The 18,992-nt window shown below is 40.4% G+C and overlaps 1 protein-coding gene across 11 annotated transcripts in view; it reads right to left on the bottom strand.

Moving 5' to 3' along the window:
- LOC138738784 (histone-lysine N-methyltransferase SETDB2-like) overlaps nt 1–18,992 on the bottom strand; it is a 123,203-nt gene that overhangs the window by 89,060 nt on the left and 15,151 nt on the right. For 10 of the 11 annotated variants that reach the window (XM_069889697.1, XM_069889703.1, XM_069889696.1 and 7 more), the window contains exons 4-5: nt 18,276–18,380; nt 4,106–4,239 (exon numbers count right to left, since the gene is read on the bottom strand). In XM_069889697.1, coding sequence (XP_069745798.1) covers nt 4,106–4,239; nt 18,276–18,380 — 239 coding nt within the window. The remainder of the gene's footprint in view (nt 1–4,105; nt 4,240–18,275; nt 18,381–18,992) is intronic. The other variant, XM_069889704.1, reaches the window with a different exon arrangement.

Here is an 18,992-nt window from a genome sequence, read left to right as displayed (position 1 = left end):
ATTTTATTAAAAATCTGAATGATCTAATGCATTCTTGACATATGACATGATATAGTCCTTCCAGATGCAGAAACGCACTGTGCGTTTCCCTTGCACCAAGCATCTTGGATAGTAAGGATGAGCATATTTTGTCTCTGCTTATGAAGAGGCAGTGTGGCTTGGGGCAACAATAAAATACAGTAAGGGTAAGTAAAGGTACATTTTTTTCATAATATGCAAACTCATTACCAGATCATCACTGTTAAAAGCATGTGGATGTTTTCCTAATCTCTTGAATCTTTTCTTCAGTGCCCAAAACCTCCAGTGCCTAAGATCTCCTTGAACAGGTTTAACATTTTTACCACCTTGTGGGAATTCCTGGTCGATTATCTTTCAAAAAAAAAGCTCATGTTCCCAAGTGAAGGTACTGGAAGGTTTTTGGCACCTTCATTGGGAGCACACATACCAGTGACAGGAGTGCATTACCTCTTGATATACCCACCCAGCTATCACATCAAGCCCCCTGCTAAATCTGTGGAAGAATCTGTAGGTCCTAGATTGACAGGTCATAGAAATTGCACAGCTGGAACGAAAGCAGGTCATTCTTGATCATGAAGGATAGCTGAAGAGAAAAGGGCTTAGCAAGAATGAGAGTAATGCATTGGGATTGCAGGATTTTCATCTCTCTGATGCAAATAAATATTTCACTCCATCCAGGCAAAATTAATTTCCAGCTTGCAGGAAGAGCACAAATGTGGGGTTTTATTGTGGATTACAATGACGCATCAAATAATGGGAACCTGTTTTACTATGAGATAGATTTCACTTTGGTCTGAATCAGATGATAGATTCCCTCTCTCCTGTGATGACTTGAAATTGATTACTACTTACAAGCTAATAATTTTAGTTTTATAAGAGCAAGTATTTTGCAATAATATAATTGTGTAATGGTTTGCTCTCTGTAATTTGATGAAACTACAGTACAACTCCAACTATCCGAAATTGGATTCTCCAAAATTCTCATTTATCCAATTTTAAAATTATTTTTGGATAAATGAGGATATCCAAAACAAATCAGAAATCCTCATTTATCTGAAATTTTTTTGGAGCCGAACTTACCTCACAGGTTGAAAAGAAATTCACGAGACATGAAATTAGAACGATGATTGTCCTCATTTCTCTTCCATTTCTTCTTTGCCTTCCCCTATTGACTTTTCTCTCCATCTCTCCCTTTCAAACTGAGTGCCACAGTCTCTCAGCTGGAAGTGGTCAGTAGAATCCTTTGTCCTGGTGTCATCAAGAGCAGCCTCCCAGGCAGGAGCGAGACGGGCTCAGTGGCGTTCACTCCCCTCTTCTTCCCTCCGTCCTCGGTACACCAGAGCTCTCGATGCCAACTCTGACCCCTGTACGTGTGTGGTAGACCTGGGGGAGGATTCGGAGTCTTGTCTTGGCATTGTGAGCTCCAGTGACCGGAGAGACAGGAGCCCACCAATTCGCCAATGAGTGTTCCACTGGCCCGGGAAGCCTCCCTGGAGATCAGCAGCAGCTGTGGGGACGTGTCGGGGATCGGCGGTGGCAGTTGGGAATTGGCAGCAATGTTTGGTGAGAATTAAACATTATTTTAATGTTTAAAAAGCCTTCCCTTGTTGTTTGTTGTTGTTTTAAACATTGATACAGTGATTTGCTGTTGCCACTTGGCTATTTTTTTTAAAAGACCAGTTATCTGAAAAAAAACATTTAATCAACATAGGCCCAGTCCTGATCATTTTGGATAATTGGAGTTGTACTGCATGTGTTTCCTACACTGAATGGAGTGAACCGAAACCCCAGCATCTTGGTGCAGCTAATAGGGCTGCTGACTTGCAGCTCCAGTGAATTAGTTTCCAAATTGGCTTCTGCCACTATCTGTGTGGCGTTTTGGATGTTCTTCCTGTGCCTATGTGGGTTTCCTCTGTATACTCTGATTTCCTCCCAATTCCCAAAAATTGCTTGGTTAGTTGGCCACTGTAATTTGTTCTTAGAATGCAGACGAGTGGTAGAATCTGAGAAAGTTGATGGGTTATGGATCCTTGATGGTTGGTATGGACACAATAGGCCAAAAGGACCATTGCCATTCTGTAACTCTCAATGACGATATGAGAGGTTCTTTTTAAACAAACAAAACAGCAAGAGGTAAATACTGAAATGTTACTGCCTCCAAATTAAGAGTCTAAATGTGTTTTTGAGAATGTGGTGAAACCTGGTAATGTTCTAATCTCTAAAACTATTCAGAAGACTGAAGAGTTTAGGTATGTTTATATTACGTAGGACTAGATGTTACCATCCCTTATTGAACTCCTGAAACTTGCTGCTTAGACACTACAGGGTAGCCAAGTGTGTAGAGGCATCTTTTGGGCTATCAAGTGGGCACCCTCCTTTCTCAATGCTTTGCTGATAGACCCATGACACCTCCGGAGGGTTCAGCAGTGAATCCTGGCATCCTAGGCTCACTCCCTTGATGCCATTCACTTACTTGAGGCCCCAGATGGAATCCTTTCTCCTCATTCAGAGCCACTGACTACCCTTTTCAGCAGCTCTGGAGAGATCTTTGACTGCTTGCCAGTGTATCTTTCCTCGCACTCCCAACTCCTGGAGTAGCCTTGATGTTGACGTGGTTACAAATCCTCCGCAGCCTTCTTCAACCAGTTGAACCCTTGCCTTCCAGCCACATTGCTGCACATCAACTGCAAGGTCAGCATTCCTCAGTTTCTTGCATTCATAGGCCTCCTCCATTGCATGTTCCCAGGGAACTGTAAGCTCAATGATGTAAATGAGAAGGAGTGAGGCTAACCACAGCACATGGTCTGGTCTGAGGTTTGTTTATGCGCTTTGATTTGGGAAGTAGAGCCTCTGGCCTAAGTCTGCTGCCATCTTCCAATCACGTGCCCCGCCTAACCACCCGGAGTCTGATCTTGATGTGGCAATTCCAGTTTAACCTTCACCTTCCCAGACAAATGCTGTTAACGGCCAGCAGGATGAAGGAGGAGATAAATTGTTGACACTCGTCCATCAATTTTCCAGCACTGTAGTAAGACACTGTAGTACCTGGTTGTGACACCAGGTATATCAGTCTTGATTGAGGCAGGTCTTGCAGCCCACCAAAATATGTTTTAGCGTTACTGAAATTGGACAGAAGGAACACTTAGGGTCCTCTCCATACCATTGGCTGAGATTCATGGCAGACGGCAAGACATCCTATGCAGCCTGATGGTGAAGCTCATTCTGAATGTCTCCATCCCCCACAGCTCTTTCCAGGAGATCTTCCTTTTCTCCACTCCCTCCCATCTCATCCATTGCTCTTGCCTCGCTTGAGCGACGGCCTTTGCTTACCTTGTTGCCTCCTCCCGTCATGTATTTCCTGTGTCACAAGCCTGTGCCTCTGAGACAGAGCAGCCTTGTTCCAGGCTGGTGTACTGGCCCCAAGACCAAGACCATTCCTCCCTTGTTGCACTTGACCCATGATGTCCCTATGCCTGATTGCCACATTTGCTTGCTTAGTTGCTTCTGATGGAATCCATTTCCTCCCAGTATCCAGGATGATGGCAGCTTGAGCTACAAATGGATCACTCGCCTCTGTTAACATCATTTCCAGTCTTTCTTTGGCACACTTATACTTCTCTGAAAGACTGCATTTTGATATAAAGTCATCAGGGGAACTGAGGATACTGGCAGAAAGTGTATGATTGGAATGTCTTAACTAATGAAAAGGTGCATAAAATCCAGGGGCCATATGGTCACTGCTCCATTTCATTTGTTCTAGTATTCTTGTTGCTGCTGCTGGATCATTCTCTGAAAATGCTGCTTTGAAATGGCTATTTACTAATTATATCCACACAAACCACTCTGATGTACAAAGATCTTAAGTGAAGATTAATTTTAAAGGATAGCAAAAACACAAATTCAGTGAAGAATGCAAATGTCTTTCACAATAACTTTACCATCAATTATAAATTTCCAATATGTATTTGGGAAAGAGATTTCTTACAATTCCATTCATAAAAAGGTTTAAAATACAAACTCAGTGGCATTTGATTCACAAACATTTTTGTACAGTTTATGTGAGATTATGTATGCAAGAAAGCTTTACCTGTAAATTCCATGGATTTCATTTTCAATGATTGCACCATTATCGGCCTTCACACAGGGATAGTGATAGACCTTCCTACAGATGGTTACCCCACATTTAACAGCAGCTCCAGACTGACGACAGTGACTGCACTTCTAAACATGAATGTAGACAAGAATGTAGAAATAGTTTTCTTCAATCACAGCTAAACAACTGATAATTGTATGCAAAGCTAAACTGAAATCTATGCAGTTGCCAATTAATGTAAGTGGGCAAATAAAAATAAGTGTCAAATTCTTATTTAAAATTATTGAACTCTGTTTACTAAAATATCATGCTGAATTTCTATTATTCAAATTTCAATAAATTAAATTTCACTGATGCATTTTACCAAAAAACTAATTAACCAAAGAACAAGCAATTTTTGAAAAATAGCTTAATTTTTTTGCTTATATCATTAAGATCGAGTGTCACAAATGAGAAGCATTGAACAAACTGTTGCAGAAACAACTGTTTCTTCTGTAGAAGTTCCAAAACTAGTCTACCGCAAATTTCCTCATTATCGTCTTCAAATTAGCATAAACAACTCTGTATTTTTCCATCATATCATTAAAGTCTATGGTTAAATATTGAGAACAGATCACCCGACGACAAGTCCCTGCCAGCACCCCCCCCCCCCCACCATGAACCCCCCACAAAATCGCTAATGTCCCCCTTTAACATATGTTCTGGCGCCGACCATGTGTGACACCACCTAACTAGCTAATCTATCTCACTCTTGTATGTTTCCTCTTGGCGTCTGTGATTCTGCCTACGACCATCAGCACATTTGTAGATAGCATTTGAATTGTGCCAAGCCACACAGTAATGGGTGTAGAGCAGTGGTTCTCAACATTTTTCTTTGTACTCACATACCACCTTAAGTAATCCCCCTATGACATCAGTGCTCTGTGAATAGTAAAGGATTGCTTAAGGCAGTACGTGAGAGGTAAGGTTGAAAATCACTGCTCTAGACCCAATTGTTACTCAAATATTTTGCTTGAGAAAAATTGTTATTGGCCCATTTCCTTTAGAATTATGAAAATGTGCACATAACAAGTCAATTAGGTACAATTAAAACAGTTGTTTTGAAACTTTTTCTTTCCACCCACATATCACCTTAAGCAATCCCTTACAAATCACAGAACACCTATGCCATAGAGAATACTGAAAGTGGTATGTGTGTGGGAAGAAAGAGTTTGAAAACCACTAGTGTACAAAGTAGAACAGTGGGCTAAGCATGGGTCCTTGAGATGTTCCTGCGTTGATTGTCAGTGAGGAGTCATGGTTATCGATTCTCACTGACTGTAGTCTTCTGATGAGGATATCTAGGATCCCTTGACAGAGGGTGGTGCAGAGGCCCAGGTTTTGGAGCTTGCTGACCAGTACTGAGGGGGTGATGGTGTTGAAAGCTGAGCTATAGTCGAAAAGCAACCTGATGTACATGTTGCTGTTGTTCAGACGATCCAGGGGTGAGTAGAGAGCCAATGAGATTACATCTGCCGAGGAACGAACGTGATAGTAGGTGAATTGCAGTTGGTCCAGGTCCTTATTTAGGTATGAGTTGTTTCTGGCCTTGACCTTCTGCTCAAAGCATTTCATCACAGCAGATGTGAGTACTCTTCTAGGGCACTGGTAGAATAGATGTCCTTTTGAAGCAGGTAGGAACCTCTGACAGCAGCAAAGAGAGATTAAGAATGTCCACATACACTCCAGCTAATTGGTTGGCACAATACCACAATTCAAGTTAAATTACCAACAACTTATGCACTATTACAGCTTCTAAAAAACATGGTTAGTTCATTGACAATACTACTTCTGATTCATAACTTTTTTTTTTACAATTACAAGCTTCCTTTCAGTTACTGGTTCAAGGTAAATCCAGACCACAATCAGTGCAGATTGGTAAGAACTTCTCCACAATCTCCATCAGTACCGGAGCACCACAGGTCTCTGTTCTTAACCCCCTGCTCTAGTCACTTTACAAATACGACTGGGTAGCTCAGTACGACAATAACACCATCTGCAAATTTGACAACGATACCACAGTTGTGAGTTGTATAAAGGAAGGAGATGAGTCAGCTTGCACAATGGAGATTGAAAACTTGGCTGAATGATGCACTAACGACAACCTTGCTCACAATGTCACCAAAACTAAGGAGCTGATTGTTGACTTCAGGAAAGCAAAGCCAGAAGTACATACTCCAGTGATCATTGGGGGATCAGACTTGGAGAGGGTGACTAAATTTAGGTTCTTGGGAGACACTATCTTGGAGGATTTTTCCTGGACTCAACACACAAATGGCATCATCAAGAAAGCTCGTCAGTACCTCTTTCTCAGGAGCTTGTGAATGTTTGGTATGACACCAGAAACTCTGGCAAATTTCTACTGCGGTATGGTGGAATGTGTGTTGACCAGCTGCATCACAGTCTGGTATAGGAATACCAATACCCCTGAGTGTAAAGCCCTCCAAAAAGTAGTGAACACAGTCCAGGACATTACAAACAAAACCCTCCTCACTATTGAATACATCTAAAGGAAACGCTGCCTTCGGAAGGCAGCAGCAATCATCAAAACCCACACCTCTTACCACATGATGTATTCTTGCTGCTCCCATCAGGAAAGAGGTTTGGGTGCCTCAAGACTCGCACCACCTGGTTCAGGAACAGCTGCTACCCCTCTACCAATCAGAATCCTCAATGACAAAATTAGAGACTCATTTAAGGACTCTTACTTGTGTATTTTATTGATTGACTTTATTTGTTTTCTCTGTATTGCACAGTTTATTTACATTCGTTATGTTTACAGTTCTTTTATTTGTATACATGTTTATGCTGCGTACAGTTTATTTTTGCACTACCAAATAGGGGTAATTCCTCTGTGCCCACAGGAAAAAGGAATCTCAGGATTGTATGTGATGTCATGTATGTACTCTAACAATAAATCTGACATCTGAAATCTAAATTCTATGAGAATTAAAACAGTATAACTTGATCTCTAAGATCCAACTACACTTAATAAAAGCTCTCCAACATCAATGGACAACACAAGTCCTGCATGACCAAGTACAGCAATCAACATGGTTTCAATACTTTTTCTTTGACAACATTAAAATTAAAGCAGATATTGTTCAATTCTTGTGTTATAATAATCTTGTGCTTATTTGAATGAAAAGCAGATTATGCTTAATTCTGATTGCATGTTGACCTGAAGCCATGTTTTAGGCATTTAGCCAAATTTTAATATTCTCAGTACATATAAACATATTGCTTAGTTCAAATATTTATCCAATTTACTAAATCTGGAAGCTTTCAGTCTTGCTTTTCCAGACATGGGGACAAGATTAAGGTTCTCCTCTCTTGCATATTCACTCCATTACTAAAAACATGAAGAGAACGAAATGTCAAATCAGAATGATCTTTTAAAATCAATTTTCAAATTTGAACATTTCCTCCCCCACTCCCAACAATCATTTGACAAAAATGAACAATCATTGTCAAATTATTTTCTGGTCTCAATTATGCTGTACATTTGATAATAGCACATCTGCCTTGGGATAGCACAGACCATTTATTTGATGAAGCAGCATTAATGGGAACATCCTCACAAAGAATGCAGCTGACCACCTCGAGTTTTAATTTAATTTTTAAAATTTAATTTAATTTAGAGATACAGCATAGCAACAGGCCCTTCCAGCCTATGAGCCTGTGCCGTCAAATACACCAATTAACCTATAAACCCTGTTCATTTTTGGAGGGTGGGAGGAAATCGGAGCATCCAGAGGAAACCCACGCACATGGTCACGAGAATGTACAAACTTCTTACAGACAGCACCGGATTTGAACCTGGTTGCTGACGCTCTAATAGCATTGTGGTAACGGCTAAGCGAACCTACTACTGCTAAACTGCATCCCGCCTAGGGATACACAATAAACGTCGACTTCTACAATAACACCTACACAAATTAATGATTTAAATTTTAAAATTTTAAACAAGTGTTTCATAGCAGACCAGCAGCAATAGAATTTCACCAAGACAGTGCTATTTTTAAAACAATATATTTATTAATAATTACTAATAATATAACATCTTAATTAAATCTACCCTAAATATCTGCGAATGTACATACGCGCACGCACGTGTGTGTGTGTGTGTGTGTGTGTGTGTGTGTGTGTGTGTGTGTGTGTGTGTGTGTGTGTGTGTGTGTGTGTGTGTGTATTACCAAAACCATTACAGCTGAGGCACAATTCTGGAAAGTCATTTCCAAAGTTCAGTCTTAGAAATTCTGTGTTGAAACTCACACTTTTAAACTGATACTCAGAAGTAATTACCAAGGAGGTGAGACACTGAGTGATCAGACTGCCGAAAACTCATTAATCCTTGTCAAGTTGTTTCGAAAGAAATGTTATTTCATACAAATGGTTGCCAAAACTCCTCTCTTCCTTGCGTAGGGGAAATGAAACATGCGTCTTCCACGATGCTTCCAACACCCAGGTTAAAATAAAAGATGAGGGAAACCTTCCAAGTTCAATATTTTAATGCTGACAGAAGCCTTAACTGGAGATCAGTATACTGATAACTTAGATCAGTCATTCTCAATGAGAGCCATATGCTCCCCCACCCCACTGCCTCCAAAGAACCCACAACACATTTAAGAGGGCACAGACTGAAATCCCTAATAAGGGGGAACCAAGATGATGTATAAGGGGGCAGAAAACTGAACAGATTTAAAACATTTTTTGGGAACAAAAAGACTGCTGCTAGGCTTTGCTGTACAGACGTTAAGCAGTGAGATTTTTTCTCAAAGGACAGAGGATTAGTCTGGAATTACTGAGAGAAATACAGAATAATAACAATGTTTTCAGAGCATCTCTTGCTTCAACATGATTGTGTTTTACTGACTTGGAACCAGCTTTGGCTATGAATTGCCTTCCATATAGTTTGCTTTTTTTGGTTTTATCGTCTTCAATTCCAGCTTTGCTCCATATTTCTCATGTCCACAAGTGGCCTCGTTTTGCATCGCATTTTCATGACAGGGAGTGAATGTATGTCTCCTTCTGCTAGCTTTTACTAAAGGTCGTAAGCATTGTTCATTATATTCATTAAACTTTAAGCAGACTTTTGAACTAATCCTTGTAAGAAGTGGTTTTGTTTTGTAATAGTTTTTTGTTACTTTCAGGAATAATTTCATCCATGAGTTCGTCAGCAAAAACAAGTATTGGCAGCATTCGATGAATTGCTTATCATATGGTTTCATTACATCACTGTAAAACCCTTCTCTGAATAAATTTTCAAACAAAAGCTTGAGGCCAAGCAAACTGAAACAACATTTAGAGATAATAAAGCGAAGAAAGATAAACAGTTGGATTACATTGAAACCCTTCAAGATAATTTCAAGAGAAGGCCAATGCTCAAAGAGATTATTACTGAAACATCACAGAAATTAGAAAAGGGTCTTCTTGTAACATACAAGTAAATTGATTACTAAAAGTGGAAATGCTCATAATGTCGCTGAGTCACTTATTTTGTGCATAATATGATGACAGGAATGGACAGGGAGCAGCAGTAAAGAGGAGGCCATGCCCATAACCCCTGTGGTGCGAAGGAGCCTGCGAGACAGCAGTGACAGCGGAGAGGGGAGCTGTGTTGGCAGTTAAAGCCTCAATGACAGAAAGATGGTCAGCTGCGATGGTGGAAGCGGTCCTGAAGATGACCCCCCCCCAGTGTCGGCCCCTGGTGGCGAAAGCTCTGGAACCTGCTCAAAGCTCCCAGGGGAAGAAAAGAAGATGCTGGAGTCATGACCCGCTCTGCAGGCGGACAGGCCGCTGAAACCACCCCCTTGAATCTCCAAGGAAGCAGGTGTGAGCGGATGGGCCAGCAGGGAAGAGAACATGAGCATCATGGCTAAAGAAAAGACACCCACGCCACTAGGTGAACCCCACTCGCGGAGGGGAAAGATGACCGAGGGCGCCCCGATGCAGAGATCAACAGAGGGGTCAAGGAAAGCTTGGACCCAAAAGAACAACACACAAGAAAAGGTACAAGTAGCACCATAAAATTACGTTCACCTGAGGAGAGGGACAAATCCCAGGTGCAGCGGCGATCCTACAGCGTCAGCGGGGTTGATCCCGACCCAGCGCAGATGGAATGTACAATCCAACCATGCAGATAAACAGGGAAAAAACGTAGCAGAGAGGAAAAGAAGGACTGGAGCCTTTTATAAAAATCACTGAAGTGATGACGGGAACAGTAATAAGAGACTTCAGAAAGCAGAGTTTAAAAAGTTTTAAGAGACCTGTCATTGGAGCTGGGAGAAATGGGAAATTCCTGCAGCAGGAAGGAGTGGAAAGAAAGGAAAGATTGGAAAATGATAGGGAAACCTGGGCAAGGGAGAAAGAAAAAATATGGGACAGACTAGACACCCTTGAGAATCTTAGCAAAAGAAATAACATAAAAATTGTGGAAGTGAAAGAGGAGATAGAAGGGAGAGATCCAAAAACATTCTTTAGGGAATTAATCCAAAAAGAATTGGGAAGGGATAGAGTTGGGGGGGGGCCTTCAAATAGAAAGGGTTAGTGGCTCTCCCCTTCCAAAGCCAGGTCTGGGACAGAAACCCTGGTCAATTGGATTGGCTACTTTTCTGAAGAGGGAAAAAAAATCTTACGGGCAGCGGCCCTGGGAGCAATGGAGAGAGGCGACCCTGTGGGGTATGAAGGCGGCAAAGTCTTCTATCTGGATGTCACCTCCTTAAAAAACGTAAGGCATTTGAACCGGTTAGGAAGATATTGAGGCATAAAGGAATTGGATCAACTTTATTGTATCAAGTGACCCTGAAAATATTCAGGGGGGAGGAAAATTTTAACTGAGGCTGGTGAGACACTGAAATATGCTAATACTTCCCCCCCAACCCAAAAACAATCCGCAAGGGAGTTGGGGAGAGAAGGAGCGTCAAGCCAAAGGTTGTGTATATAGATGGCTATCTACAATGTAAAAATAATTGAAACAAATATTATTTCGGTTTAACAAAAGTAAACATTTTTTAAAATAAAAAAGTAAAGGAAAAAAAGAGTTCACTGGGTGACTAGGTAAGTGGGAGTGAAGGTGGGACTGTAGGTGGGAGTGTAGAAGATGGATGCATTGGGCTCATCCCTAGATGAGAAGGGCAATGGAGCCAAGAGGCTTTGTGCTGGTAACATGGGGGAAAGGAAGGTTGGATCTGCAGGGGAGAGGGGTAAGGGTCACATATTATTTGTTTGGATTTTTTAATATTTTGTTTTAATTTTTTAGGATTTATTTTATATTTGACCAGCGGGACCAAAAGAAAATGCACTATGGATTGGGCGAATGGAAGGTATCCAGTGAGAGGGGTAAGGGAGGGCAGTCAAAGGAAAAAGAGCTGGGGCAATGGATGAAAGTTAAGTTCTTGACCTTTAATATTAATGGCTTAAAATGGGTCAGTGAAGAGGAAGTGAGTCTTGGCACACGTTAAAAAAATGAAAGTGGATGTGGCCTTTCTGCTAGAAACCCACCTTACAAATAGTGAACATCAAAAACTTAAAAGAGCCTGGGTGGGACAAGTGATAGCTTCCTCCTTTAGCTCCAAGGCCAAGGGAGTAGCTATTTTAATATGGAAAAATGTCCCAGTAAAAATGTCCCAGTAGAGGTTGAAAACATGGACATAGACCCTTCAGGCAGATTTGTAATGATCACTGTCAAATATATTCCGAATCCTGGACACTCATGAATGTCTATGCCCATACTTTTGACGATGAAAAGTTTATATAATATGCCTTCTTGCAATTGGCAGAAGGGCAGGAAAATGTCTTAATTGGAGGGGATTTCAACTTTGGCCTGTATCCGTCAATGGCATGAAATTGACAAGAGCTCGGGCCGCAAAAGCAACTCTGGCTTTCATGAAAGTGTTAAATCTGGTAAACTATTGGAAATGATGGTGCCCAAGGGAGATGGATTATTCCTTCTACTCAAAACAGCACAACCCTTACTCCAGAATTGACTTGTTTCTTGCCTCAGCTCAAATGGAGGGGAGAATTGAAGAAAATGAATACTTGGCTAGGCGACTATCAGATCATTTGCCTTTGACTCTAACTATTGTCATGCCAGATAAACAAGCCATAGCATACAGGTGACAATAGCATTCCATTGCTATTGGAAAAAAACTAGAGTTTTGCAGTTACATTAAGGGTCAAATAGAAATATTCTGCGAAACTAACTGTGTCTCCACTGCCAATAAATTTTTGCTATGGGATACATTAAAAGCCTTTCTGAGAGGACAAATAATTGGATATATTAAAAGTATTAAAAGAGAGTATATCAGGGAGGTCAATGAATTGGAACAAGAGATAATTCAATCAGAAAAAGACTACCAAAGTTCAGGCTTTGAGGGAACGTATAGAACATAAATAAATAAAAAGCTCAAGTACAACACTTTGCAAACATACAAAATGGTAAAAGCAATATTAAGATCTAAGCAAAGGTACTATGAGCTGGGGGAAAATCCTGGCAGCTGAGGGCAGAGGAATCCACAAGAACAATTAACGCAATTCAAACAAGGCCAGACAAGATTTCTTATAAAGCAAAAGAAACAAATGAAGCATTTAGACAGGTCTACACGTAATTATACAAATCTGAGTCTAATGGAGATTTGGACAAAATGGAAGAATTCTTGTCCAATCTTGAATCTGAGGAGCGAAAGGGGTTAGATAGAGGAAGAAATAATAAAAGCATTGAGCTCACTGCAGGCCAATAGATCTCCGGGAGAGGATAGGTTCCCTCCTTATTTATAATTTAGGGACTTGCTAATGCCATTATTTATGAATGTGGTGAAAGATGCGGCTGAGTCCCATACCCTCCTGGATTCTTTTTTGATGGAAATAATTACGGTAATTCCTAAAGAGGATAGGGACCCACTGAAGCCGTCCTCCTATAGACCAATCTCACTTTAGAACATAGAGGAACTAAGTGAGTATTTTGCATCAGTCTTCACTGTGGAAGCAGAGTATCAGGGTAGGGAAGTTACTATTTCAAGGGACAAGGTGCTCAGAAAGCTAAATAGTCTAAGGGTGGGCGTCTCCTGGACCAGGTGGATTACATCCTCAGGTTCTGAAAGAAGTAGCAGTAGAGATTGTGGAGGCAATGGAAATGATCTTCTAGGAATCAATAGATTCTGCTATGATGCCGGGGGACTGGAAAAATCACAAGTGTCACCCCATTAGTCAAGAGGGGAGGGAGGCAACAGAAAGGAGATATAGAAAGATTAGCCTGATGTCAGTGGTTGGGAAGATATTGGAGTCGATTGTCAAGGATGAGGTTACGCAGCATTTGGAGGCACGTGACAAGATAAGCCAAAGCTAGCATGGTTTCTTGCTTGACAAACCTATTGGAATTCATTGAAGAACTGACAAGCAGACTGAATAAAGGAGATGTAGTGGATGTTGTCACTTTGGAGATTCAGAAGGTCTTTGACAAGGAGCCACATGAGTTTACTTAACAAGAGATCATGGTATAACAGGAAAGATAGAAGCGTGGATAAAGCATTGGCTGATTGGCAGGAAGCAGAGGGTCAGAATACAAGGACAATATTCTGTTTGGCTGCCAGTTACTAGTGGTGTTCCATGGGAGTCACCATTGGGGCTGCTTCTTTTCATGTTGTATATTAATGATTTGGATTTTGGAATGAATGACTTAGTGGTCAAATTCGCAGATGATACAAAGGTTGATGAAGCAGCAGGTAGTGTTGATTAAACAGGGAGGCTGCAGAAGGACTTGGAATAGGAGAATGTATTTCATTTGCCACTTCTCTGCCCAATGTTGGAAAGTGTATGGTCATGCACTTCGGTAGAAAAAAATAAACGGACGCACTATTTTCTAAATGGATTAAAATTGTAATTACCCAGATGCAAAGGAACTTGGGGGTCCTCATGCAGGCTAGCTTGAAGATAAACTCACATTTTGAATCATTGGTGAAGAAGGCAAATGCAAATGCTGGCATTCATTTCAAGAGGAATAAAATACAAGAGCAGGGATGTGATGTTGAGGCATTATAAGGCACTGGTGAGACACTCACTTGGAGTATTGTGGCAGGTTTGGGCTCCTCATTTAAGAAAGGATGTGGACAAATTCCTAAGATGCATCACAGGTTACTGTAGGAAATGGCGCAAGTTACATTGGTAATCATTTACCAAAATTTTCTGGATTCTGGGCAGGTCCCAGCAGGTTGGAAGATAGCAAATGTCACGCCACTTTTTAAAAAGGGAAGAAGGCAGAAGATGGGTAAGCCAGTTAGCTTAACATCTGTAGTCAGAAAAATGCTTGAAGCTGTCATTAAGGATGAAATAGTGAGGCATTTAGAATGAAGGGGTTCCATCAGGCAGATGCAGCATGGATTCAGAAAGGGCAGGTCTTGTTTGACAAACTTTCTGGAGTTCTTTGAGGATATAATGGGTGCAGTAGATAGAGGGAAACAGGCTGATGTTGTACTTTTGGATTTGCAGAAGGCATGTAATAAGGTACTGCACAAGAGACTTATCAATAAGATACAAATGAATGGAGTTGAGGGAAGTATATTGATTAACTGACAGAAGACAGAGAGTCGGGATAAATGGGTGTTTTTCTGATCGGCAAACAGTGGTAAGTGGGGTGCCGTGGGGTCGGTGCCGGGCCCGCAGCTGTTCATCATTTACACTGATGATTTGGAAGAGGGGACAAAGTGTAGTGTAGCCAAGTTTGCGGATGATACTAAATTGAGTGGAAAAGGTAATTGTACAGAGGATGTGGAGAGGCTGCAGAAGGATATAGGTTAGGTGAGTGGGCAAAGGTCTGGCAGATGGAGTACAATGTTAGTAAATGTGAGGTCATCCACTTTGGTAGGTGTTACGCTCCCCAGCAGTAATTAGGAGGCACATAAACAATGGGTTAAGTTTAACACAAAACTAATTAACCAACTAATAATAGAATTAACCCGATAAACTTAACACCCAAACACCAGCCTTAATGGCAACTCTATATAAACAACAGATTATTATACAGCATATGTGGAAAAAAAAACCCAGACCATTACAGTCCAAGCTGAAATGACTCAAATCACCAAAATTCCCAAAACAAAACTCCCACGTCAGTCACGTTAAGTCAGTCAAGAAGGAACAGCTCACAGATCTGGTCTCCAGCCTTGGGATTATTTGTTTCCTTGTCCACTGATCTTTGAGGCTGTGTCCAGATGACTGTGATTCCTATAGACTTTCAACTGTCAGGTGAACACGAGATTGGCTTGTGTTTTGAATGTGGCAACAACCACCTTTATTTTCTTCACCTGGGGATTTTCACAGAGACCTCCGGTCACCACATGAGGTTAACTCCTCCGAAGCCCTCTTTAAGGTTAACAAGTGACCTTCTGTTACACACGTCCTCTTCCTTTGGACATCCTGGCTTAAGTGGTCTCATGACTCCTGTCACACAAAGTCTTTCACTTGAAAGGGGATGGGAGAGGCACTGGTCAGTCCCACACATACTCTGCATGTCAGTGTTCCCCGAACTGCTGAAAGAACAGAGTTGACGCCCATGGACAAAGTAGCCCAGTCTTCCTTTTCCACTGAAACTTTCGGGTGAGCACACTGACGTACAACTCCAGATGGCATTGCAAGCACCCACAAACAAAGCAACTCAGCTGCTGAAGCTGCCAGGCGAGCAGGCATCGTCAGACCGACTGTCTGCAATTCAATTCATCGACTAACCTCCTCAAAATCAGCACACTCGGCTTTTGTAACTATCCAGCACGTGCCTCCAGGTCTCCCCATTAGTGGAGAGAGGTCAACAGCACTAATACAGCTGATAGCAGCTGTGAAATCCTCTGCAGAAGGTTCAATCTTGTCCTCAGTCAAGAAAAATAAAATTGTCCATAACATAGGAAAAATAGAAGAGTGGATTATTATTATTTAAATGGTGAAAGACTGCAGCAATGCTGTTGTACAAAAGGACATGGGAATGCTTGTGCACGAATTGCAAAAATTGCAGGTACAACAGATTATTAAGAAGGCAAATGGAATGTTGTCCTTCATCACTAGAGGAATTGAATTCAAGAATTCAAGAAGGAGGAGGTGCTGCAACTATACAAGGTATTGGTGAGGCCACACCTGGAGTATTGTGTACAGATCTGGTCTCCTGGCCTTGGAGGCAGTCCAGAGAAGGTGCACCAGGTTGATCCTGGAGACGAGGGGGTTGACCTATGAGAAGAGACTAAATCACCTGGGATTACAATTACTCCAATTCAGAAGAATGAGAGGGGATCTTGTGGAAATATTTAAAATTATGAAAGGGATGGATAAGATAGAGGCAAGAAAATTGTTTTTACTGGTAGGTGAGACCAGAACTAGGGGACACAGCCTCAAGATTCAGGAGAGAAGGTTTAGGATGGAGATGAGGAAAAGCTGTTTTTCCCAGAGAGTTATAAATCTGTGGAATTCTCTGTCCAGGGAAGCAATTGAGGCTACTTCATTAAACATTTTTAAAGGTCAGTTAGATAGATTTTTACATACGAAATGAATTTGGGGATATTGAGTCAATGATCAAATCAGCCATGATCTTATTGAATGGCAGTGGAGGCTCGGCAGGCCCAGATGACCTACTTCCGCACCTAGTTCTTATATTCTTATGATCTCACCAAAATGTTCATTTTTTAAAGTTCTTTTAATTAAATTTTCACATGGTCATGCTTAAAATTCCCTAATGACTCATGTACAAAACAATGTGCTCCAAACATCTTTTAACATTTTTTGTAATATATATGTTCATGTTTTCTTCTTTAGTATATGTTCAATAAGAATGATTTCCTATTTAGCTGTTTGTTCTAAAATCACAAACCACAGTTGTTACACTCAGAGTAAAAGCCTTTTTTTCACCTCATGGAACACAATTTTTTTTTATATAGTTAGTAGGAGAGAAGTATGAAAGAAACCAACTACACCTGACTGCTTCAGAGGGAAGGGGGCCCATAAACTTTGAGCAGAGTCCTAAGGGAGCCATAGGTTGAGTATGTCTGACTTAGATATCTTACATTTCACACCCATTTTAAGTACATCGTCTTAAGTTACAATTGAAAGGTCTTTATTCAAAATGAGTTAAAAATCGTTATGCAACTCTTGACTCAAAGATGAGTGCAAGACTTCCAATTTTCCCAAAACAGAAGAAATATTCTTGATCTAATTCCTCAAAATTATCATATAATGGGTAATCTCACTGCAAGGAATAACTTTTCCAGACAATAACCTTTGTCATACATGTGCAGTACCAATTACTTTCAAATTATTATTAGTAAGAAAACAAACCATTTATTTCAAGCCATATTCTCTTCAACATAAGCTACCCTCCTCTAATATAGAATAACTCTGCCTTCTTGTAAAGGTGATTGAAACACCTCAAAGACTGAACTTTGAGGTTGCAATGGCTTCAAATGCCTCTGCAATAACTCGTCTACATATTTATAGTATATACAGAATATTGCTGCAAAACAATGTTCAAAATTCCAGAAAATACTTCTAAAATTTGCCTTCTATCATTCAACTCTGCAAAAAATGTTTCAGCACTGAATCTGGGTTTGGAGTCACAATACAAATTCTATGCTATTTATTTAACAGATTTATCCACCAATTTAGGTAATAGGCAATAATGTTGTTAAAGCTACCTGTCAGTGAGATTAATACCTGGAAAAATTTTTGATAGGATATGTTTCCATTTGCAAGAATTCTGATACATTTGGACTGTTACAACTTCATGAATTTTCAAGAAAAGGCTAAATTTCTCTTGAAAATTACATGATCTGCTTATATCGACTTCTCAAACAGTACAATTTAGATCTCAACTTGCCACATGACAAAATTCTAATTTATCTGGATTCTTCAATCAACCAATATTAATGTGGCTTCCAGTTAAAAAAAAGTCCTTACTTATTTTCTCAAAACTTATCATTTTGAATGTTACTATTTCTTACTCCCACGTGGAATTTAAAGGAAAATTTAAAGTATATTGCATACACCATGGCTTTCAACTCACATTAAGCACCAAAGTGGAACTCTCTTCACACAAAATAAACTGCAAATCAATACTTTTTTTAAAGTACTTTCACAAGGAAAAAGATGTTACCGCTTTAGCAGCTTTCCACAATTCCTTTTTAATAGCTCGCACAGATATCGGGCAAAGGTTTTCATTCTTAGAGATTTTGTATGCCACAGGTACAGTAGAAAACAGCTAGAGAAAAGTAAAGCCATTAATTCAACAGATCACACACAATTTGCATGCCTTATTGTCTCTTGTACACATAGTTAACTATTAAGAAAACATGATAACTCAAGTTTTATATGTTGTTACGAGCCAGAGGACCCCAAAGCCCAGCAGCAATAGATATTCACCAAGACAAATGGTTACTTAAACAAAAGTTGTTTTTAATGATCTTTAAACATGAAAACAGAATCACATTTTAACTTATCACTATTGACTTAACTAACCTAACTTAACCCCCTTCTAATTCTAAGTGCACGTGTATGTAATGCATGTGTGTGTGTGTGTGTGTGTGTGTAAGTTCAGAAAAGTTCTTTCATTCACAGTCCAATCTCACTTCTCATTCCTCCAAGTTCACTGGTTGCAGGCAATTCTTATACTGTGCATAGAATTTAACATTTATAAAGTTCACCAGGCTTTGGTACTTGAAAGGTAAATAGTTACTGCTCAGGAAGGTTCTTGTCAGTTTTCAGAGAGAGATTTGTTGTTCACTGGACACCCACAACTGATTCTTTTTTAATCAGCCTCTTCAGTGTCTTGCCGAAGAAACTTGCCCCCTCAGGGTTCTCCAGATGATAACCT

Source organism: Narcine bancroftii, chromosome 7 (genome assembly GCF_036971445.1).
Source record: "Narcine bancroftii isolate sNarBan1 chromosome 7, sNarBan1.hap1, whole genome shotgun sequence".
Lineage (NCBI taxonomy): Eukaryota > Metazoa > Chordata > Chondrichthyes > Torpediniformes > Narcinidae > Narcine > Narcine bancroftii.
This window is presented reverse-complemented; position numbering and strand designations above follow the sequence as displayed.